Source organism: Dama dama, chromosome 13 (genome assembly GCF_033118175.1).
Source record: "Dama dama isolate Ldn47 chromosome 13, ASM3311817v1, whole genome shotgun sequence".
Classification (NCBI taxonomy): Eukaryota; Metazoa; Chordata; class Mammalia; order Artiodactyla; family Cervidae; genus Dama; species Dama dama.
This window is the reverse complement of record NC_083693.1, coordinates 49,365,034-49,390,028: the sequence shown is the minus strand read 5'-3', so window position 1 is coordinate 49,390,028 and position 24,995 is coordinate 49,365,034. Positions and strand designations below refer to the sequence as shown.

Sequence of the window (24,995 nt, the reverse complement as noted above, 5' to 3'; positions counted from 1 at the left end):
TTTCAACATAATTGACTTAATAAAAATCCATTATTTAAAAAAGTATACTTGTTTTATGAAACAATTTAAAAGTTGACTACTAAATTTTCATTTCCTATTTAAGCATTCATGGACATAAAATGTTAGGCCCACTGAGGATTTTTTAAATGAATAAACACACATTTGAATGGTCAAATACTTTAGTAAGACAACTGGGGTTCCTTACTTCTACTTCTTGTTCATCTGTTTAAATTACTTCTGAACCTAAGATTACTCCAAAAGGATTATGAAAGAGCAAAACCATTCTCATTACATTTCTGGTGGCTATGTTTTAAGGCACTACAGTACAGCGACAGGGTACGGGGTTTAAAAGTGAAAAGTCAAAGTTCAATTTCAGGCTCTGGCAGTTGGTTTCAAGTCTTCAGTATCTCTGAGATTCATTTTCCTCTGAAGAATGAGGGAATACATCTATTACGTTAAATTACCTGATATATAAGTACACAAAAAAGTTTGTTCTCTTTAAAAGGAAAAAAAACTCACATGTTTTTTTCAGTCAAAGATCATGATCTGAGGATGCTACATTTGAAATTAAAATATTTGTGAAGTAATAAAGCACTCTATAAGGCACTATAGTAAAAACAAGATCATTTACATAGTATCTTTATATGTTATTTATCAAGTACTCTAGTACTCACATAACAATCAAGATGTCAATGTTTTCACTGGTTTAAAATAAGGACCATCTACAGAACTGTACATCATAGGTGATCAGTAGGTACAGACGAAAGAAAGCCAAAATAGCACTATCAGGAGTTAAGTAAAAGAATGCAAAATTCTTTAAGTCATTTCTTTAAATGAGGTATTCTTGCCTTTACTTGATAAACTGAGTTGGACTGAAACAGAGTAACAATGAGAAATGGCAGAGCAAAAAAAAATTACAAGACAAAATACAAAGAGTTTCAGGTATGAGTTCCAGCTCTGCCATTAACTAGGGAATAGTTTATCTTTTTTGGAGGTAAGAGGTATATCTTATTTCCTTCACTGATTAAATGAAGACTATTTCACAAAATATGTTCTGCAGAGTGCTAGTTCTTATAGTTGGTTGTTAAGAAATAACCCCTAAAAGTATTCCAAAGTCAACAGTTTTAAGTTTTTTTTAAAATGTTTTTAAAATGCATATATTACACTGCATTATGAATCTCCAAGAGGAAGATACAGCACATTTTACTTCTAACTTTATTTGACCAAAGAAGAAACCTATCTTGTGGAATCTGCTAAAAACTCTGTCTCAGGGTTCCTTCTAGTCCTAAGTTCCACAGGAGGTTTGTGAAGGACTCTGGAAAATGGGGGCCACAGGACGGAGGAGTTATAAGGGCAATGTTTGATTTTCTACTTTCTAGTCTGATTTGTATAACCCTGGTGTTTATGAATTATTCTCTATTCTGTTATTCTACGTGCTGTCATTCTAAGTGACCTTAAATTCTGTAGAACAAGTCAAGGTATAAATAAATAAAATGTGAGATATCTATTTAAAAAGTTACGGAATGCATCTGTCCTCTCCTTTTATTTTAAACATCTGAGACTGTTCTTCACAAGTCTGCTGCTACTCTGTGTTTAACCTATAGCATATTCTTAAAAGTGAAGAGACCGAAAAAAAAAAATCCTGGGTTTACCCGCTCATAAACTATGTAGCATATCCTCTGTTTCTTGCTATTCTATGTCATTTAAGCTGTAAAGCCAAAAATTCACATTACCAAAATTAGTCTTTGGTTTTCTCAATGACTTAATAAAAATCTGTTTTCTTGTTTATAGATGATCTGAAGTAGGTGAACGCTAAGCATTGAATTCTTCACTTTTATCAAAGTAAAATAACATTAAAACACAGAATTTGGTAAGTTTTAACGTAAATATTTACCCATGAAGCCGCATACACAATCCAGATAGTGAACATATCATTCACATCAGTTAAGGAAATTCTCACTGTTAACACTCTCCTTTGGCTCTCCAACACCATTCTTCATGTCCTACCTTCTGTGACTGTAGATTAGCCTGCATTTTTCTGAATTTTATGTAAACACAACTATAGATCATGCGCTTTTTTTTACGTAGCTTCTTTCACTCAGTGTAATTACTCTGAGATTCATCCACTACATACTGTTGTATGATTTAATAGTACCTCCTTTTTAATTGTTGAATAGTAGCCCACTGTATAGATATACTGGACTTTGTTTACTCAGTCAGCCTGTTGATAGACATTTGACTGATCTCCGGTTTGGGGCTATGACAAAGAGCTGCTATGAATATTCATATGTTATGAATATATTTGCTTTCATTTATCTTGAGTAAACACTTAGGAGCAGAATGGCTGGGGCACATGATGGATTTGTGTTTCACATTTTAAGAAACTGAGATACTGTTTTCCAAAGTGGGTGTACCATTTTACATTTCAACCAGCAAAATATGAGAGTTCTAGTTCTTTTGCATACTTGCCAAAGGCTGACATGATCAATATTTTAAATTTTAGACATTTTGATAGAAATGCAGAGGTATCTCACTGTTGTTTTAGTTTGTTATTTTTCTAATGATTTGAACTTATTCATCACTCAGATATCTTTTTCAGTCAAATCTTTGTGCAAATTTTTTGCCCTTTTAACAACTGGGTTGTGCATTTTCTCTATTGAGTTGTGAGAAGTCTTTAATTCTTTGAATTTAACCTTTATGACTCTACTGAGTCTTGCTAATGACAAACCTGACGGTGGTAAATTGAGCAAAGAGCAAGAGAAAGGTAATTCCACACTTCGTTTTTTGAAGATGTGAAAGAAGTCTCCAGAAACTCAGTGTGAGAAACTGAAAGATATTTCACACATTCAAGAGCTGTCTTTGGTCATACTTGGAGTAAAGAAAACTTCTTTAAGTTCTGATAATGACTAATGTTATTTGGGATGAAAAGAGGTAGAAGATAGTGACAGTCTGTCCTTTGGGGACTTCCTGCTATAAGATATATTTTCTTCTGCCTTGAAGAAAAGACAGCAAGGTCATATGAACATTCACTCAGTAGTGTACTGAATAAAAGATCATTTAAAACAGATTAGTCAAAATCCAGACAGAGAAATGTTCTGATTTACAGGACAGTACAATTTCTTCCCTACTGTGATCAGGAGAGCAGTGATCAGTTAATCAAAGTCAGTTAATGCAAAGAAAAAAAAAGGGGGGGATTTCCCTGGTAGTCCAGTGCTTAAGAATCTGCCTGCCAATGCAGGGGACATGGGTCCAATCCATGATCCAGGACTATTCCACATCCCATGGATCAACCTGTGAGCTGCAATGACTGAGCTCTTGTGCTACAATTACTGAAGCCTGTGCGCCCTAGAGTCCGTGCTCTGCAACAAAGGAATCCACCACAATGAGAAACCCACACACCTCCACTAGAAAGTACCCCCCCTGCATGCCACAACTAGAGAAAGTCTGCAAGCATCAATGAAGACCCAGCATAGCCAAAAGAAAAAATAAAAAAGGACCTGGCTGTATATACATGTTTAAACACTACAATTTAACTTAAGATCTAAAACATATAATTGTCTGTCAGTTTTGATGTAGACCCAAGACCCTTCCCTTGAGTACTAAGGTTCATGGACTGAAATTTTTTTCTTTCCTGCATAATGCTCATGTATAAGTGATCAGCTATAACTTCAAGTTTCTTTGAAGAAGTGGAAGTGGAAGTGAAGTCAGTCAGTCGTGTCTGACTCTTTGTGACCCCATGGGCTATAGCCCAACAGGCTCCTCTGTCCATGGGATGGGTTGCCATATGAAGTGAGATACAAAAATTTATAAATGTTTACAATTACAACATAAAGCAATTCTAGTACTTTCAAGATTTTTCAATGTTTTATAGTTGTCTGCCCCCTGCCACCACTACTAAACTAAGTAGTAATTAAATTACCACCTTCACTGAGTCTAAGGTAGGTAACTTAGTTTTAGAGAAACAAACCTCTTTTCCTACTTATACCATTGACATAAATAGACTGGAATAAAATACAAACCAAAAATTCAACTTGCAAAAAAACACTAGATGTCACATGTTAGCATGGTAATAATGTGGTCAGCAACCGCTGTTTCTGAGGAACAAAGAGCATTGGTTAATTTGATGTGCTGATCAGCTGATCAGTTCAGTTTCTACTTTATTTTGAAAGTTTATTATCCCCTAAAAAAGATATAAAGAAGTTGGACCAAAGAAGAATAAGACCCCTGAAGGGGGTGCTCTAGTTAAAAATTAGCATTGCTAGCAAGGGCTAAGTCTTGCTCAGTGTGTATAGAGCTAAGTCAGTACATGCTTGCTTGATCAGAGGATGTCTTTAGACCTAACTCAGTACCTCTTAACTTTCTCCACAAGAAGCAGCAAAACAGAAATGAAGATTCAGCACCAATAATCCACAAGAGCTTATTAACGGCTTATTCTTGGCCGGCTACCTCGGTAAGGCGCATTCAGATGTGAGAGCTCTTCCTCTCAGGTGGGAGCACTAGGAGAAAGAGCATGCATGCCATTTCTCTCTTTTCTACGCTGACTTACATGTAGGTGACTTTTCCTTTTCTTAGGTTTCTGATGCTAGAAAATAATTAATTATGGGTGGCTATGCAGCTGAGACAGTAATCATTAAAATATACTGAAATCTGTCTGCAAATTTAAGTAATCTCAGAATCCATTCCCTAACAACCAACAAGTGGGGGTAAAATCTTATTTGTATTAGAAATGAAAAAACTGCTGGGACTTCTCTGGTGATCCAGTGGTCAGGAATCTACCCTGCAATGCAGAGGATACAGGTTAGATCGCTGGTGGGGAACAAAGACCCCACACGCCTTGGAGCAACTAGGCTCCCGTGCCACAGCTAGAGAATCTGTCTGCCACAGGGAAACTTCCTTTACAATCCACAATTTACTCTTAACCTATTAAACCAAACCTGACTACTCAAGCCACTAAAATCTTTAGAATAGTGATAAATTTACATGACAATATTTGTCAAAGTTGTCACAAACTGCTGTGCTGCCAAACATCAACTGCTGGATAACTGCCAGGACTTCTAAAGAGATTAATTTCTTCTAGTGTTCTGCTTCAGAAAATGCTCTAAAGAAATATAAGCAGCAGCTATAAACTAAACATCCCCAAATAAGAAATATGCAAAACTGCAATAAAGACAAATACCAAGAGATGTGCTCTGAGATCTCTGCATGAAGAGTCATAATATTGTTGCTAACAATAATAATAATAAATAAATATTTACTGCTTAGGTGAATGAATGTTTACAAAGAAGTGAAGCCCAGATGGTCAACAAATTCTAGTAAAGAGTAAGAGATATTGGAGAAAAATACTTTTAAAATTATTATTAACATTATATAGCCAGAGGCAGATGGTGTAACATCAAAATGGCACAAATAAATGTATCATTTTGAAGTAAATATTTTAAAGTTGGAAATTTAATAATTATAAAAAGCTATAAGAAAAAATTTTATAACTACGAGTAATGAGAATAATTGGAAGCAACACCATTTACCTGCTAGCTTTGACATAGAATAAAGAGATGTTTTAATTAAAACAGGACTCTTCTCAAAAACACTGCAATTTTTCTATACTAACAGAATTTCTAATATCAGGATAACTCAGAGTATGTGGCTTAATAAGTGCAATTGTAATTTATATGCAAATATTTAAAATAAATACACTCCTGTATCTATGATTTAAAAAACAAAAAAACTTCTGGTATTAATTGAGTTTCCTAGAATGATCCAACGAGGAACATGGTGTCTCATACATGAAATTTTCCCTCTGTGAGTAAATGACCTTATATTATGTCCTTTATGGTTTCTTTATATCAGATCCTATTAGGAAAATGGTGTCTTCCTTGAGTTATAGCACAAAAATTATTTCAAACTATGTAGCTTTTATATATAACTACTTAACACCCTGAATGACAAACTAGTTTCTTAGTATAAGATGCTCTTCTTATTAGCAATCCAGGAAGAAACAAGTTCTTTTATACAGAGCCAAGCAACCAGGTCTGAAAGAGGAAATTTTGGGTCAGGCATGGTGACATAATAAAATTTATCAGACAGATGGCATCCATTAGGACAAACTGATTCACAGCTCATATAAAATTGTAAATAAGCATCATAAAGAATTTCATAGGTAAATTTTTCCTTAAAATATACCATTCTCCACTTAGGTATAATAGCCATCTTCCAGAACTCATCCATTCCTCAACACTCCTCAGACCATTCTCTAGTTGAAACATAAATCAAATCATGGCATTAATCTCCAGTGACTTCCATCATACTTAAATCCCTATTTCTCTTGATTCAATAGTATTATATCAACTCTTTCCCTCCTCACTATGAGTACATTAGTCATCTTCTAGGTGCTCTAAAATAGCAAATTTGTCTTGCCTTAAAGCCATGCAGCACTTATTCCCTCTGCCTGAAATGGGTGGCCCTGAGATTTTCACTAACTGGCTCCTTTGTGTGATTCAGGTCTCGACTCAATCATCATCTCATCAAAGGCAATTTCACTTCCTCTAGAACAATCCTCTGAGCCACTGTCTATCACCTCACATCACCCTATTTTGGTGTTTTCACACCACCTAAATGCCATGCTTTCTAACCGCTTACTTTGCTTTTTGTCAATATAAGATTAGATCCAAAAGAAAGAACTTGTCCATCTTGTTTACCATGTAATCTCTAGGGCCCAGCACAATACCCACAGAGCCATTTAATAAACACAATTGAGTAAATTACTTTATCCAGAATTTTCTTTTTTTTTTTTTTCAGAATTTTCTTAAACCATAAACTCTAGTCTTTGATCTAGAGTATATTCATATAAATTTGTGGCAGGATAGTGTTTGTAAAGTTTTATGAATAAGATGAAAATGTGCACTTTCCATTGGCATGATAATATGTTTTTAAATACTTTAGGTTACACAATTCAGTTTGGAAGCAGGAGCTGAGTTTAGCACTTTTGTGATTTTATAGCTGTGAGAACCGCCCCCTCCAAAGAAAAATCAAAAACCCTGAAAAAACTAAAGTCAAAAAAAGTCCACAGAACAGTTTAAATCTCAAAGTAACACACAGACTATTAACAACTGTCATAAACAAATAGCATGTACTCAAAGCGCATTGGTTTAATAGATCAGAATATCTTGACTACAAAACTACAGTTTAGCTGATGTAAACTAGAACTTATATTTTGTTTTAATACAACATATTTTTGTTTAACTTTTTATATTAGCTTTGTAAGCAAAGCCTGTCTTTTCTGAGTGAAGGATATCACTGAATATAGCTTCTCTGTTACATTCCAAGAGTTATATATATTATCTTCACTGGAGACAATGACCTCAGGTAAAAAAATGAGCAGCCTTTTTCCACTTTACAGAGCTGTAACATATGGAAGCTATCAGATATCATCTAGACTGCACAATTACATTTCTATTCCTGTAGGTACATGAAAATAGCAAGATCAAAATCAAGAAGTGGAACAAAGAAAAAAATCAGGTGTCAGCTTAACAGAAATTATGCAGGTTTAAATTCTATGATGTACAATGATGAAATCTATCTATATTAGCTCCTTTCTAGTGCTCTAAGACTTTTAAATAATTAAAAAATGTTTAATCCCCTTTTCCATAAATATAAGTTGTTATCAAAACGTTTGACAGATAGCAAGTATATTCAGTTTTACGCTGCTTTTTCAAATGTATCATCTCAAATGGAATGCAGGGGTCAGCAGTAACTATATTCTGGTATATCACCAATCTGTGAATGGAATTCAGTTCCATGTCCAGAGAATAAATGACAGTAGAATACTGATGAATGGATTAAATCAAAATGATATGGAGTTATGAGTAAAGTAACAAGAAAAAATAATTATGATAGACAACATACAGGATTATCCAGTACATTTGTTTCAAAATCACAGTATAGTGGGAGACAGTAAGAAGCTATAAGGTTAACAGACTAATCTTAAACTAAAATGTTTGGAACAAAGTTGCATTTCATTATGTGATGTTATCAACGTATTTCAGACAGTACTATAGTAAAGGGGTGTCTAAACCTGAATTACTGATGTTTAGATACAAATCTATTATTAACAAAGTAGCACATGTAGAGGCATTACTAAGGCAGTGAAACATAATAAAAATATCACAGGTGCTAAGTTCTCTTTACTGAATGTGTGACCTTGGGCAAATCATTAACCTTCCTTGATTGGTTTCCTCACGTGCAAAAATGAAGGTAATAATGCTGCCTTCAATAATTATAATTCAACCTTACAGTTAGGGCTCAATGAGACAGTGAATAAGAATCTTAAAAGTCTAAACCCTACAAAATTAGTAGTTATATTGTAAGGAGGGAGAAGCTAAATTTACCTTTATATGTTCTAAAACAGCAGTGGCAACATTTGTATGGAGATCAATAAGTCTTTTTTTTTCAAGGAGTTCTGGCAAAGAGCTACAAGTATCAAAAAATTGAAAATTAACCGTTAAATTTTCTAAGGAAATGACATAAATTTTAATAAAACTCAAACCTGGGTGTTTCCTCTGAGGAAATTTGGAAGAGTAAAACAGGGCCAAAATTACATGTTAAACTATCAACTGAACTTAATCTCTAGGCTTGAACATATACAGTATTTACACTTTAATACAGTTGAAATGCTTCTTATTTTAAAATAATCTGCCTCCCAAATATCATCATTCTATCATTTCACTTTCTAATTCCAAAACTTGGAGGTTTAGAATAAAATCAGAAATGGGAAAATTTTACCTATATTTCTAAAACATGAAATTCTCTCTCCTTGATGGTATTTAAAGATTCCAAAAGATACTGCTTAAACTTTAGCTAACACAGTAACAGCAGCAACAATAAAATTAACAATAACTCACCTTACCTTATCATCAATGCTATCTCAGTGACAAAATGACTCCCATTACACAATTCTAACTAGTAAAAGAAACAAATGATCTGCTATATAAAGGATTCATGTTGGTAACTGGCAGAAAACAAGAAAATTCTGTAAAGCAGCAATCCTTCAATTAAAAAATTAAAAAAATAAAGGAGGGAACTCTAGTCAGCTTGAATACAGTAAAAACACAATTCAGTTCTTTGGACTTAGAGGTATATGCTATTACTATTCCCTATCATGAAAAATACTTATCGATTTTTTAACTTCCAATATAAATCATATCAACAGAAAGACTTCAAAGAGGATATACAGCTTACTCACCTAACAGCTGATGTTAGCTTAGCAGTATTGTCAGAAAGCATACTTATGGCTCCTTCATCTTCGCCTTCTAGTCCCTGGGAAAGAAAAAGAGGTCCCAGTAACTACTCAGAAATCCCAAGCCAAAGCACTGATTTTCATCAATATATTCCTAGAATCACTGATAAACAGTACTAAGACTTAGACCACCCAGGATAAAAATTCTTCCCCTCTTAAGGAGCAAGCATCTGCATTTTTTACCGTTATAGAAAAGTTCTAGTCACCACCAATCTAATGAATGGTTGGATGACTAAAAAGGAAGCATCTGGTTATTTTCAGATAAAGAAATAGGTCCAGAGACCTGCCACAGGTCACTACACATAGTAATAAACAGAGATGAAATTTGAAGTGAGATCAAAGTATAGTAAAATGAGCAGCACTGGAACATACATGTCTAAAATAAACTCACATATATTTTTTCAAATCATAAATTTGTACTGGTTTTTTTTAAATGTTCCCTCTACTCCTCAGAACTTAAGATTTCTTTTTTTTTTTAAATATTTTATGTAACAATCTTTTATGAGAACAATTTTTTTGTCATTAAAGCAATGAAAGGTCTTGAATTTTTATAAGGGAAAAAAGTTAACCTCTTTTTCCTTCTAGATGTCCTCCTGCTTCCCTTATATTTCCAAGAAAGCAAACAGAATCTTACCATAATGCTTTTAAGTCGTTTAACCTCATCTTCCTGTGCTCTGTAAGACTCTAGTTCTTGCTGAACTGATTCTGCAACTTCTGGGAATGGACTAAAACAGTTTGGCAGAAGAGGAATTATGAGTATAAGATTAAAAGATTGACTTTTGTGTGAATCTTGAAACATATACAATGAGGATTGTTTTAAATGTACCTATTTATATTTGCATATATTTTATATACAACATAGGCAGAAAACATTAGGATAAATCAAACTACATTTTCTTGTGATATCTATTTACATTCTAAATACTACTTTAAAATGTATATCATAATACTTCTATATGTAAACAAATTTAAATTGTATTTCTATTCTTTTCACTGACTGTATCGATTTTTCTTCACCTTTAGCTATTAAAAAAAATAAAAAGATATTTAAGTGACTGAAAAACAAAGGAAGAAAAGCATGGCACATCAAAGACCAACTAAATATTATGACCCATAACACAGTGCCAAAGGGTCCATGTAACTACAAAGATGTATCAAAAAATATTACATGCAGCTAACTGTGAAAAAAACCTTTCAAATCTGTAAATTTGATACGTAGAACACCACTGGTAAAAACAGAAAGTAGGCCAGTTTTGTTGGTCCAATCCCTGATATCTCCTCAGTATGTATAGTTTAGAAGCAATTTCCATAGACTTCAGATACAACTCATCTGCAATCATTGACCAACTCAGGCAGAAACTGTCATGCAGTGTTAATCCTGAATGTATCTAGATGAGTATGTGTTGACCATGAAATAGTTCCTAACATAAGTATTTTTCATCTACAGCCTGAGGGGAGGCCAGAAGCTTTCTCTCTTTTAAGGAAGAAATGGTCACTTCTCATCAAGTAATAAAACAAAAACTTTTCCCCATTCCTCCACTCTGATATTGATAACACTTCATTAATGATCAGCAAAGAAATGACAAAATCTGAAACGATTGTGAGGAACACAGTCCAGTTTTACATACAAATGCAGGCCCTAACTGAGGTCCAGACGAGTCTGTTGGCAAAAGATAGCAGCGAGCAGGTAAAATGTTCTGGCTGATCCTTAAAATTTCTAGTACCTTTAGGTCTCAGAGCTGACAGACAATGAGCGCTGCCTGCATTTACTGAGAGATTACTGTATGCCAAAGGAGTTAAGTCACTTCCCTGTAGCTCAAGACAGTAAAGAATCTGACTGCAATGCAGGAGACCTGGGTTCGACCCCTGGGTTGGGAAGATCCTCTGGAGAAGAGAATGGCTACTCACTCCAGTCTTCTTGCCTGGAGAATCCCATGGACAGAGGAACCTGGCGGGCTACACATGGGATCAAATGGCAAATTGCTACAAATTTTTCACCTATTATTCCTAATGTACTTTGAATAAAACTGGTTTTCAGGCTTAAGTATTTTCTCCACAGATAGCTAAAATTGGGTTTGTCCGAAGGCAAGCAAGGAACAAAAAGGGTAAATCACACCTTGATGTTTCCCTATCGCTGAAACCAATCTTAATAAAAGGCAGAAATAGTGCTACAGAGGGTCAATGGGGACAGAAATGAAATTTAGAAAGACTACGTATAAAATCTACAAAATCATATGGAATGGACTTATTTTAAAGGGAAGTGGTCCCAACAAAACAACAAAAGCAACATAAGAACTAGGAAAGTAAGCAATAATGACACAGCTCCTTAGACTATTTAATTTACAGTTCTTATTCATTGTGTAGATGAACCACTATGACTGGTTTTGATTTTTTTTTTTTTAAATCAAATTAAGTCAGGTGACATTTTTGCATTTGTTTAGGGGTTGAATCTTTCACTTATCAATGTTTTTCTTATTTACCTTCCTTTATGTTTCTGCCAAAATTTATCAACAGGAGTTAAATCATAAGACTTCTTGTTTTTTCTCTTTGGTCTAGCACCAGCTGGAGAATTCTCCGTTCCTGAAGATTCTTCCAAGTTAACTCTGTTCAAGTGGAAATCCTAGGAAAGAGTAATCCTGTTTTAAGTAATAGTTTTCTAAGTTTAAGAACATTTCCTACAACAAGAAAAATAACACAGATTATTGCTGCCTTATCTACTATTTCAAAAGACCTTCTTTCAACGTTTTATTACATAAAGGTACCTTTAATAGTTTACACATTTTAATCAAGCAGTAGATGCATATGATTACAATTCAAAAAATACATAAAACCCTGTTAAGGTTCTTGTGTATCCTACTAGTAAAATATTTTTGCATATGTCAGTAAACAAATATCACTTAAGTTGTAAAGAATGAGATTACATTATACATATTTAGTATCTCACTTTTCTCAATTAATAATGTATTTAGAGCTCTTCTCTGAATATGTACATCTATCTTATTTTTATCATGTCTACATAGTAGTTGAATATTTGACTCTATTTATTTGACCTGATCTCTTGATGCTAAAATGTTTCCAACAACAAACATAATCTTAAATGTAATTTTTAAACTCTTACAGGATATTAATAGCCTGATCTGTTCCTTGATAAACTGCATTAAAAAAAAAAATTACAACAGAAGTTCCAAAAACAATAGCATTCCCTTTTATATAAATTCTAAGAGCCAGTCAGACTAATGGTTGCTAAGCTTTTCTGTGTAGACATAATTTTACCTACTTGAGGTTTGATTTTTTCCTCCCTTCTCAAAAAACAAACATACAAAATTAATGAAGTTATCTTTTTAGTTCCTTCATGTAACAGCAATGTTTTTTATGATTCAACTCTACTCTGAGGAATAGTGAACTAGAGAAAACACGGACATCAATAAGTGAGTAAATGAATGATAAGCAAAAGAATTCATATGGAGAAATTAACTACCATGACTGTGATAAAATCATCTTAACTCTAAGATATAAGTGCTTAATGATTAAGCTTCTAGGTCTTAGCAAATTAAATGTAGTCAATATAATGTAATTTCCTCTTGATAGAAAAAGGTTACTAATACTGTGTTTATATCCTTAAACCATACCTTATAACTTTCATGAATAAATTCATTACAGTAGCTTACTTCCTAGCCATATTCCCCATTACATAAAAAGCCAGAGTTCGAAATATGTAGACGTCTAACTGCTAGTAGAGTAAGTAATAAGCCTATTGACAAAGAAGAGTATATTATTTCAACTTGTTAGTATTATGCCTTTCCTACAGACTCCTTAAATTATCATAGGATAAACATAACACAATATAACCCTATTTAATTCCTTTTCTCAGTCCATATATTAACCTCACCTTTGCACAACAAATCATCCATATAGGAAGAAACACAATAAATAGATGTTAACAGCTACATTTGAGAAGAACCATTGTTGTTAAAAGTTATGTAACAAAACAAAGATAATGAAGAAGAGAAACATTTCTGAAGAGCTAAGCTTTATGAACTAGAATTTCCAGTGAAGTACTATTTCCATGGGGATGACACAGCTCATTCAAAATCAAAGTAATCTATTAGCAAAATCAGTGGTCTAAAAATAGGACATCATATTATTACACCTAAGTATTGATGGAATACTTAAAACACAAAATGCTAAAAGAATAAAAGAAGCTAAAAGAGTTTTGAGAAATAATAGTAGCAGAACATTCCCACTGTTTGCAATAATAGCCCGGCAAATAAGGAAAAGTAATTTTAGCCTTGAAAACTGGGAAATCAGAATATTCTGTGCTGTACTCAATCATGTTAAAGAAGCTGAACATTTATACACAAATAAAAGACAACAAAATTAGTTTTAACATGGCAGAGTCTAATCTATTTCTACTGATATTCATATTTTCCTGACTTAGAAGACTGGACAATGGTATGCCAAATCAGCAGAAATAAAACTTATTGGGAGAAAAAAAAACAAGAAGGAAATTCCACTGGGAAGTGCTAAAAACACAGATAAGTATTCAGTGGTCTTCTATTTCTTTCACAAGCTAAAGCAGTCCAAGAGAAATAGACAGAGCCAATATTAAAAAATTACATTTGGGTAATATATGTAACACCTATTTATGCAGAGCTGAGAATTATATCCACATGAGAAAAAAAGCCAAACAAAGTAAAAGTAACTTTTATTTGGCAAGGAATTAAGTCTCTAGAAATATCAGTTTGTAGGAAATACTGGAGAAAAGAGAAATACAGTCAAATTTTACCCCACAAAGATACAATCAGCCAAATGCAGAAATGTCATGAAGCTTAAGAAAATGAGTGGGGGGGCGGTCCTAAGATGGCAGAGGAGTAGGACGGGGAGACCACTTTCTCCCCCACAAATTCTTTGAAAGAACATTTGAATGCTGAGCAAATTCCACAAAACAACTTCCAAATGCTGGCAGAGGACATCAGACACTCAGAAAGGCAGCCCACTGTCTTTGAAAGAAGATGAAGAAGTCTTGAGGCTACTGTAAGAATAAGACTGAAAACCAGAGGCTTAAGTCCAAAACCTGTGAACACCAGAGAACTCCTGACTCCAGGGAACATTAATCAAGAGGAGCTCATCAAACGCCTCCACACCTACACTGAAACCAAGCACCACCCAAGGGCCAACAAGTTCCAGAGCAAGACATACCACGCAAATTCTCCAGCAACACAGGAATATAGCCCTGAGCGTCAATATACAGGCTGCCCAAAGTCACACCAAACCCACTGATATCTCAAAACTCACTACTGGACACTTCATTGCACTCCAGAGAGAAGAAATCCAGCTTCAGCCACCAGAACACCGATACAAGCTTCCCTAACCAGGAGGCCTTGGCAAGTAACCTGTCCAACCCCACACACAGCGAGGAACCTCCACAATAAAGAGGAACCACAAACTGCCAGAATACGGAAAGGCCACTCCAAACACAGCAATCTAAACAAGATGAAAAGGCAAAGAAACACCCAGCAGGTAAAGGAACAGGATAGAATCCCACCAACCAAAACAAAGAGGAAGAGATAGGGAATCTACCTGATAAAGGATTCCGAACAATGAGAGTGAAAATGATCCAAAACCTTGAAAACAAACTGAAGTTACAGATAAATAGCCTGGAGACAAGGATTGAGAAGATGCAAGAAATGTTTAACAAGGACCTAGAAGAAATAAAAAAGAGTCAATATATAATGAATAATGCAATAAATGAGATCAAAAACACTCTGAAGGGAACCAACAGTAGAATAACAGAGGCAGGAGATAGGATAAGTGAGGTAGAAGATAGAATGGTAGAAATAAATGAAGCAGAGAGGAAAAAAGAAAAAAGAATTAAAAGAAATGAGGACAACCTCAGAGACCTCTGGGACAATGTGAAACGCCCCAACATTCGAATCATAGGAGTCACAAAAGAAGAAGACAAAAAGAAAGGCCATGAGAAAATACTTGAGGAGATAATAGTTGAAAACTTCCCTAAAATGGGGAAGGAAATTGTCACCCAAGTCCAAGAAACCCAGAGAGTCCCAAACAGAATAAACCCAAGGCAAAACACCCCAAGACACATATTAATCAAATTAACAAAGATCAAACACAAAGAACAAATATTAAAAGCAGCAAGGGAAAAACAACAAATAATACACATGGGGATTCCCATAAGGATAACAGCTGATCTTTCAATAGAAACTCTTCAGGCCAGAAAGGAATGGCAGGACATACTTAAAGTGATGAAAGAGAAAAACCCACAGCCCAGATTACTGTACCCAGCAAGGATCTCATTCAAATATGAAGGAGAAATCAAAAGCTTTACAAACAAGCAAAAGTTGAGAGAATTCAGCACCACCAAACCAACTCTCCAACAAATGTTAAAGGATCTTCTCTAGACAGGAAACACAGAAAGGGTGTATAAACTCAAACACAAAACAACAAAGTAAACGGCAACAGGATCATACTTATCAATAATTACTTTAAATGTAAATGGGTTGAATGCCCCAACCAAAAGACAATAACTGGCTGAGTGGATATAAAAACAAGACCCCTATATATGGTGTCTACAAGAGACCCACCTTGAAACAAGGGACACATACAGACTGAAAGTGAAGGGCTGGAAAAAGATATTCCACACAAATAGAGACCAAAAGAAAGCAGGAGTAGCAATATGCGTATCAGATAAAATAGACTTTAAAACAAAGGCTGTGAAAAGAGACAAAGAAGGGACACTACATAATGATCAAAGGATCAACCCAAGAAGATATTAATAATTATAAATATATACGCACCCAACATAGGAGCACCACAATACGTAAGACCAATGCTAACAAGTATGAAAGGGGAAAGTAACAATAACACAATAATAGTGGAAGACTTTAATATCCCATTCACACCTATGGATAGATCAATTAAACAGAAAATTAACACAGAAACACAAACTTTAAATGATACAATAGACCAGTTAGACCTAACTGATATCTATAGGACATTTCAACCCAAAACAATGAATTTCACCTTTTTCTCAAGTGCACATGGAAACTTCTCCAGGATAGATCACATCCTGGGCTAAAAATCTAGCCTTGGTAAATTCAAAAAAATTGAAATCATTCCAAGCATCTTTTCTGATCACAATGCACTAAGGTTAGATGTCAATTACAGGAGAAAAACTATTAAAAATTCCAACATATGGAGGCTGAACAACACGCTGCTGAATAACCAACAAATCACAGAAGAAATAAAAAAAAGAAATCAAACCATGCAAAGAAATGAATGAAAATGAAAACACAACAACCCAAAATCTATGGGACACTATAAAAGCGGTGCTAAGGGGAAGGTTCATAGCAATACAGGCTTACCTCAAGAAACAAGAAAAAAGTCAAATAACCTAACTCTACACCTAAAGCAAGTAGAAAAAGAAGAAATGAAGAACCCCAGGGTTAGTAAAAGGAAAGAAATCTTAAAAATTAGGGCAGAAATAAATGCAAACGAAACAAAAGAGACCACAGCAAAAATAAAAAATGCCGAAAGCTGTTTCTTTGAGAAGATAAATAAAACTGACAAATCATTAGCCAGACTCATCAAGAAACAAAGGGAGAAGAATCAAATCAACAAAATTAGAAATGAAAATGGAGAGATCACAACAGACAACACAGAAATACAAAGGATCATAAGAGACTACTATCAGCAACTATATGCCAATAAAATGGACAACTTGGAAGAAATGGACAAATTCTTAGAAAAGTACAACTTTCCAAAACTGAACCAGGAAGAAATAGAAAATCTTAAAAAACCCATCACAAGCACGGAAATTGAAACTGTAATCAGAAATCTTCCAACAAACAAAAGCCCAGGACCAGACGGCTTCACAGCTGAATTCTACCAAAAATTCAGAGAAGAGCTAACACCTATCCTACTCAAACTCTTCCAGAAAATTGCAGAGGAAGGTAAACTTCCAAACTCATTCTATGAGGACACCATCACCCAAATACCAAAACCAGACAAAGATGCTACAAAAAAAGAAAACTAAAGGCCAATATTACTGGTGAACATAGATGCAAAAATCCTTAACAAAATTCTAGCAAACAGAATCCAACAACATATTAAAAAGATCATACATCATGACCAAGTGGGCTTTATCGCAGGGATGCAAGGATTCTTCAGTATCTGCAAATCAATCAATGTAATACATCACATTAACAAATTGAAAGATAAAAACCATATGATTATCTCAACAGATGCAGAGAAAGCCTTTGACAAAAATTCAACATCGATTTATGATAAAAACCCTCCAGAAAGCAGGAATAGAAGGAACATACCTCAACATAATAAAAGCTATATATGACAAACCCACAGCAAATATTATCCTCAATGGTGAAAACTTGAAAGCATCTCCCCTAAAGTCAGGAACAAGACAAGGGTGCCCACTCTCACAACTACTATTCAACATAGTTTTGGAAGTGTTGGCCACAGCAATCAGAGCAGAAAAAGAAATAAAAGGAATCCAGATTGGAAAAGAAGTAAAACTCTCACTGTTTGCAGATGACATGATTCTCTACATAGAAAACCCTGAAGACTCCACCAGAAAATTACTAGAGCTAATCAATGAATATAGTAAAGTTGCAGGATATAAAATTAACACACAGAAATCCCTTGCATTCCTATACACTAACAATGAGAAAACAGAAAGAGAAATTAAGGAAACAATTCCATTCACCACTGCAATGAAAAAAAAAAAAAAAACTTAGGAATATATCTACCTAAAGAAACAAAAGATCTATATACAGAAAACTATAAACACTGGTGAAAGAAATCAGGAGTCAGGCGCGCTACCATTGCGCCACAAGGTCACGCTTAAAGAAATCAAAGAGGACACAAATAGATGGAGAAATATACCATGTTCATAGATTAGAAGAATCAATATAGTGAGAATGAGTATACTACCCAAAGCAATCTATAGATTCAATGCAATCCCTATCAAGCTACCAATGGTATTTTTCACAGAACTAGAACAAATAATTTCACAATCTATGGAAATACAAAAACCTTGACTAGCCAAAGCAATCTTGAAAAAGAAGAATGGAACTGGAGGAATCAACATGCCTGACTTCAGACTATACTACAAAGCCACAGTCATCAAGACAGTATGGTACTGGCACAAAGACGGAAATAGAGATCAATGGAACAAAACAGAAAGCCCAGAGATAAATCTATGCACCTATGGACACCTTATCTTTGGCAAAGGAGGCAAGAATATATAATGGAGAACAGACAATCTCTTTGACAAGTGGTTCTGGGAAAACTGGTCAACCACTTGTAAAAGAATTAAACTAGAACACTTTTCTAATACCATAGACAAAAATAAAATCAAAGTGGATTAAAGATCTAAACGTAAGACCAGAAACTATAAACTCCTAGAGGAAAACATAGGCAAAACACTCTCCGACATAAATCACATCAGGATCCTCTATGACCCACCTTCCAGAGTATTGGAAATAAAAAAATAAATAAACAAATGGGACCTAATTAAACTTTAAAGCTTTTGCACAACAAACAAAACTATAAGCAAGGTGAAAAGACAGCCTTCACAATGGGAGAAAATAACAGCAAATGAAGCAACTGACAAAGAATTAATCTCAAAAATATACAAGCAATTCCTGCAGCTCAATTCCAGAAAAATAAACGACCCAATCAAAAAATAGGCCAAAGTAATAAACAGACATTTCTACAAAGAATACATACAGATGGCTAACAAACACATGAAAAGATGCTCAACATCACTCATTATCAGAGAAATGCAAATCAAAACCACAATGAGGTACCATTACACGCCAGTCAGGATGGCTGCTATCCAAAAGTCTACAAGCAATAAATGCTGGAGAGGGTGTGGAGAAAAGGGAACCCTCTTACACTGTTGGTGGGAATGCAAACTAGTACAGCCACTATGGAGAACAGTGTGGAGATTCCTTAAAAAACTGGAAACAGAACTGCCAGATGACCCAGCAATACTGCTGCTGGGCATACACACTGAGGAAACCAGAATTGAAAGAGACACGTGTACCCCAATGTTCATCGCAGCACTGTTTATAATAGCCAGGACATGGAAGCAACCTAGATGCCCATCAGCAGACAAATGGATAAGAAAGCTGTGGTACATATACACAATGGAATATTACTCAGCCATTAAAAAGAATACATTTGAATCAGTTTTAATGAGGTGAATGAAACTGGAGCCTATTATACACAGTGAAGTAAGCCAGAAAGAAAAACAACAACACAGTATACTAACGCATATATATGGAATTTAGAAAGATGGTAACGATGACCCTGTATGTGAGACAGCAAGAGAGACACAGATGTACAGAACAGTCTTTGGACTCTGGGAGAGGGCGAGGGTGGGATGATTTGCAAGAATGGCATTGAAACATGTAAATTATCATATGTGAAACGAATCACCAGTCCAGGTTTGATGCATGAGACAGGGTGCTTGGGGCTGGTGCACTGGGATGACCCAGAGGGATGGGATGGGGAGGGAGTTGGGAGGGGGGTTCAGGATGGGAAACACATGTACACCCATGGTGGATTCATGTCAATGTATGGCAAAACCACTAAAATACTGTAAAGTAATTAACCTCCAATTAAAATAAATAAATTTATATTAAAAAAAAGAAAATGAGTGATTCTAAAACGTTTTTCTAATACCCTTTCATTATATATTAACTTGGAAATGACTTCCTTTTCTTGAGTGGTACGAACAAAATAAACTTTATTAAAAGTCCTTATGTATATTAGTATAAATTCTGATCTAATATTTTCAATAATGAGTCAGTAGTGGAGGGCCAAAGGTACAAAAAAAGGGCACCCAAAATTTGAAAAAAAACAAAGACCAACTAAAGGACAAGACACTGTGATGAAATAATGTCCATTACATTTGCCTAAAACTACTCATTGCAGTTCAACAATCAAAACCATAGCCACTGCAACCAAGACATAATAAAAAGGAATCATGACTTTCTAATTACTAATTTTGCTCCTTATATCCTGATAAAGGAAAGGCATGCTGCCAAGTTTTTCATCAGAAGAGTGTCTTTCCCATATTAAAAGACAACAATTATCCTCTGACATACAGAGAAGCTGTGTGAATTTTCTCAGCAGTTTCCAGGGTCCAATACATAAATATTACCAATGTTCTGGATTTTCAGGCAAAAATACTTAATATAAAAAGCAAGTTCCAATTTCAAGGTAAACTTGAAAGTCTCATCTAGAACTCTTACTCCATCTTGTGGACGTAGAGGGTATAACTAATAAGGAGTTTAAAAGCTTGGAGGAAACTTCATAAGCTGTGGTTTTTAACAATCATCAACAACATCAACAACAAAAAGCCGTGGTTACAATTGACTGTGCTATCTTAGTTGTAGTTTTTCCACATCTACAAACTGTATTAAAATTAACGAACAGGATTAAGTCAATGTAAGTTGTATAGGTTATTATAAACAAATTTTTAAAGAGTATTTTCATAAGACCTAAATATTCTAATAATGTTATTGAGAAAAGATGCCTTAAAGGGTAATATGGAATCTGAGAACCTAGACTCAGAAAGAAAGTTAACTAGAGATGTGCACTTCTCTATTATTTATAACACAGAATAAAAATACCAATAACCCAAATGTCTGCAGGAATCCATTCTATTGGAATGGGCTGCATGGAGGTTACTTAGAACCCATCTATTCTAACCTCTACTTAGGCAGGGATCATGCCTGCTTGGTTTTCCTTATATCCCAGTGACCAGCACAGTGTCTGGTACAGAGGAGGCACTTAGTATTTGTTGAATTGAATTCCTTGGAAATACACGGTTTCCAACTTTTTATTCTGTGATGATCAGAACAAAGCCCCCAAGTCCCTGTCATATACTTCTAACATCTTGTATTTTTAAAGTATATTTTAACCTCAAAGAGTAGAAAATAAAAATTATTAACAGTATATTCTATCTCATAAGGATTACAAGGGTAATAAAATGTAAAGCATTAAAAAAAAAACCTAGTATAAAGATCAGTCAGGAAAACTCATTTCATATTCCTTATTATTCGCATTTCACTCTAGAACAACAAAAAAACATCTCAAAACCAGTATTAGCCTTGCCTAGTTTGGGAGAATGTGTGCTGTTAACTTATATTTCTCAAGTTCTCTACTGACAGTGGGGACTCAGCTTATTCCTTTATATTGCAATTACCCTGTACACACATTTTATCTTCTTCACTCAGAGCAGCACATACTTTCATCTCCTTCAGGAATGCTTCAAGTTCAGGTATTAGAATGGATCCCAGTCTCTCGATGCTCTATACAGCCTCCATGTACCAGTGGCAGCAGTAAATATGTGACCTCTGAACTATATGCTTTAAGAGCCTTGCTCCCACCCAACAGTCAGGGTCCCAACAATTAAAGCTAATTTGACACCATCAAAACTACCTCATCAAGTCCATCAATCCATTTGGGTCTTTATATTATCCCCTTTCAGATCCCATGTCTCATTCTTATTGGATTCCTGAAACCACTCTGTCTATCCTCTAGAACTTGTACTCAGTCATCAGCAAAATCTCCTGTTCTGAACATATATTCTCAACTTCCATTGTACTTTCTTGCTTTAGTTGAACTACAACTGGCAATCTCCTGTAGCCTTCTCAGACAGCAATCACCTTCTTTTTTACTTGTCACACATCTCATACTACTGGACTCAAGATCAGGCTGGGTATCTTCCTTGTTACTCCCAGACTCTTCACTTGTCCTCTTCCCTAAAACAACTCCAGCTCTGAAGCCCCCATCATCAGTCTATAACAGTAGTTCTTAAGAGACAATTCTGCCCTTCTTTGGCCCCTGGGTATATGTGACAATGGTTGTCAGAACTAAGGGCTGCTATTGGTATCTAGAGGGTGGAGGTTAGGGATGCTGCTAAATAACCTACAAAGCATACGAAAGCCCCCTACAACAAGGAATTATCAGGCCCCAAATGTCAATAAATGTCAATGCTAGGAAATCCTGGTCTGTAGTCATTCTGGTCACTAATGCTTCCTTCAGACCTATAAGACACTCTTATCTCTACAATCAACTTTTCTGTCATTCATCACGGGGAATACATAAACGTGCTGTACTTCCTCTCATTTAAAAATCTTTCTGAGGGCCTTTCCTGATGACTCATTGGTAAAGAATACTCCTGCTAATGCAGGAAACAAGTTCAGTCTCTGGTCTGGGAAGATCCCACATGCCATGGAGCAACTAAGCCGGTGCACAACTGTTAAGCCTCTGTCCCAGAGGTAAGAACAGCAACTACTGAGCCCTTCAGCTCCAACTCCTGATGCCCGCCTGCCTCAGAGCCCATGCCCAGTAACAAGAGGCCCATGCACCACAACTAGAGAGCAGCCCTACTTGTCAAAACTAGAGAAAAGCCCATGCAGCAAGGAAGACCTAGCACAGCCAAAATACATAAATAAATAAAACCATTAAAATCCTCTTCACCACTCCCATCTCTAGATGTTGAAAAGCCTCAGATATCAGTTCTTAGACCTCTTCTCTCTTCTATCTATATTCATTCCCATGGCGATCCCATCTTACCTCCTGGTTTTCAATGCCACTTATATATGAACTACTTCTAAATTTATTTCTCTAGACGTTTCTCCTTAACTTCACACTCCTATACTAAAGTACAGGTAATAGCAACTACCTAACTACCTAATGATATTAGCTATACTTCAGTATTTTAATAAGCATCTCACATTTAATATGTCCAAAACTCAACCTCTGATCTTCCCCCGAAAACTGCTTCTCCACATCTTTCCCATCTCAATAGTGTTCATTCACAATGACTGAAACTTTGGCATCATCTTTGGCTCTTCTCTCTTACATCTCACATACAATTCATCAGTCAATTCGATTACTCTACATTTCATAGTGATCAAGGCAAAGAAACAGGGGAAAACAATAGAATGGGAAAGTTCAGAGATCTCTTCAAGAAAATTAGAGATACCAAGGGGACATTTCATGCAAAGATGGGCACAATAAAGGACAGAAATGGTATGGACCTAACAGAAGCAGAAGCTATTAAGAGGTGGCAACAATACACAAAGAACTATACAAAAAAGATCTTCACAACCCAGATAACCATGATGGTGTGATCAGCAACCTAAAGCCAGACATCCTGAAATGCGAAGCCAAGTGTGCCTTAGGAAGCATCACTACAAACAAAGCTAGTGGAGATGGTGGAATTCCAGTTGAGCTATTTCAAATCCTAAAAGATGATGCCGTGAAAGTGCTTCACTCAATACGCCAGCAAATTTGGATAACTCAGCAGTGGCCACAGGACTGGAAAAGGTCGGTTTTCATTCCAATCCCAAAGAAAGGCAATGCCAAAGAATGCTCAAACTACTGCACAATTGCACTCATCTCACACGCTAGCAAAGTAAATGTTCAAAATTCTCCAAGCCAGGCTTCAACAAGTACATGAACTGTGAACTTCCAGATGTTCAAGCTGAATTTAGAAAAGGCAGAGGAACCATAGGTCAAATTGCTAACATCTGTCAGATCATTGAGAAAGCAAGAGTTCCAGAAAAATATCTACTTCTGCTTTACTGACTATGCCAAAGTTTTTGACTGTGTGGGCCACAACAAACTGTGGATAATTCTTCAAGAGATAGGAATACCAGACCACCTGACCTGCCTCCTGAGAAATCTATATGCAGGTCAGGAAGCAATAGTTAGAACTGGACATGGAACAAGAGACTGGTTCCAAATATGGAAAGGAGTACATCAAGGCTGTATACTGTCACCCTGCTTATTTGACTTCTACGCAGAGTACGTCATGAGAAACGCTGGGCTGGATGAAGCACAAACTGGAATCAAGATCGCTGGGAGAAATACCAATAACTTCAGATATGCAGATGACACCACCCTTTTATGGCAGAAAGTTAAGAAGAACTAAAGAGCCTCTTGCTGAAAGTGAAAGAGGAGAGTGAAAAAGTTAGCTTGAAACTCAACATTCAGAAGACTAAGATCATGGCATCTGGTCCCACCACTTCATGGTAAATAGATGGGGAAACAGTGGAGACAGTGACACACTTTATTCTTGGGGGCTCCAAAATCACTGCAGATGGTGATTGCAACCATGAAATTAAAAGATGCTTGCCCCTTGGAATAAAAGTTATGACCAACCTAGAGAGCATGTTTAAAAGCAGAGACATTACTTTGCCAACAAAGGTCTGTCTAGTCAAGGCTATGGTTTTTCCAGGAGTCATGAATGGATGTGAGAGTTGGACTATAAAGAAAGCTGAGCACCGAAGAATTGATGCTTTTAAACTGTCGTGTTGGAGAAGACTCTTGGAGAGTCTCCTGGACTGCAAGGAGATCCAACCAGTCCATCCTAAAGGAAATGAATCCTGAATATTCACTGGAAGGACTGATGCTGAAGTTGAAACTCCAATACTTTGGCCACCAGATGTGAAGAAATGACTCATCTGAAAAGACCCTGATGCTAGGAAAGATTGAAGGTGGAAAGAGAAGGGGATGACAGAGGATAAAATGGTTGGATGGCATCACCGACTCAATGGACATGAGTTTAAGTAAACTCTGGGAGTTGGCGATGGACAGGGAGGCCTGGTGTGCTGCAGTCCTTGGGGTCACAGAGTTGGACACG

At 35.7% G+C, this 24,995-nt stretch overlaps 1 protein-coding gene across 1 annotated transcript in view; it reads right to left on the bottom strand.

Annotated features, from left to right (window-relative positions):
• The window catches only part of SCFD1 (sec1 family domain containing 1), a 113,003-nt gene that overhangs the window by 54,129 nt on the left and 33,879 nt on the right, over positions 1 to 24,995 (bottom strand). Inside the window, exons 11-14 of the mRNA XM_061159074.1 lie at positions 11,773 to 11,912; positions 9,927 to 10,017; positions 9,239 to 9,312; positions 8,385 to 8,466 (exon numbers count right to left, since the gene is read on the bottom strand). Coding sequence (XP_061015057.1) covers positions 8,385 to 8,466; positions 9,239 to 9,312; positions 9,927 to 10,017; positions 11,773 to 11,912 — 387 coding nt within the window. The remainder of the gene's footprint in view (positions 1 to 8,384; positions 8,467 to 9,238; positions 9,313 to 9,926; positions 10,018 to 11,772; positions 11,913 to 24,995) is intronic.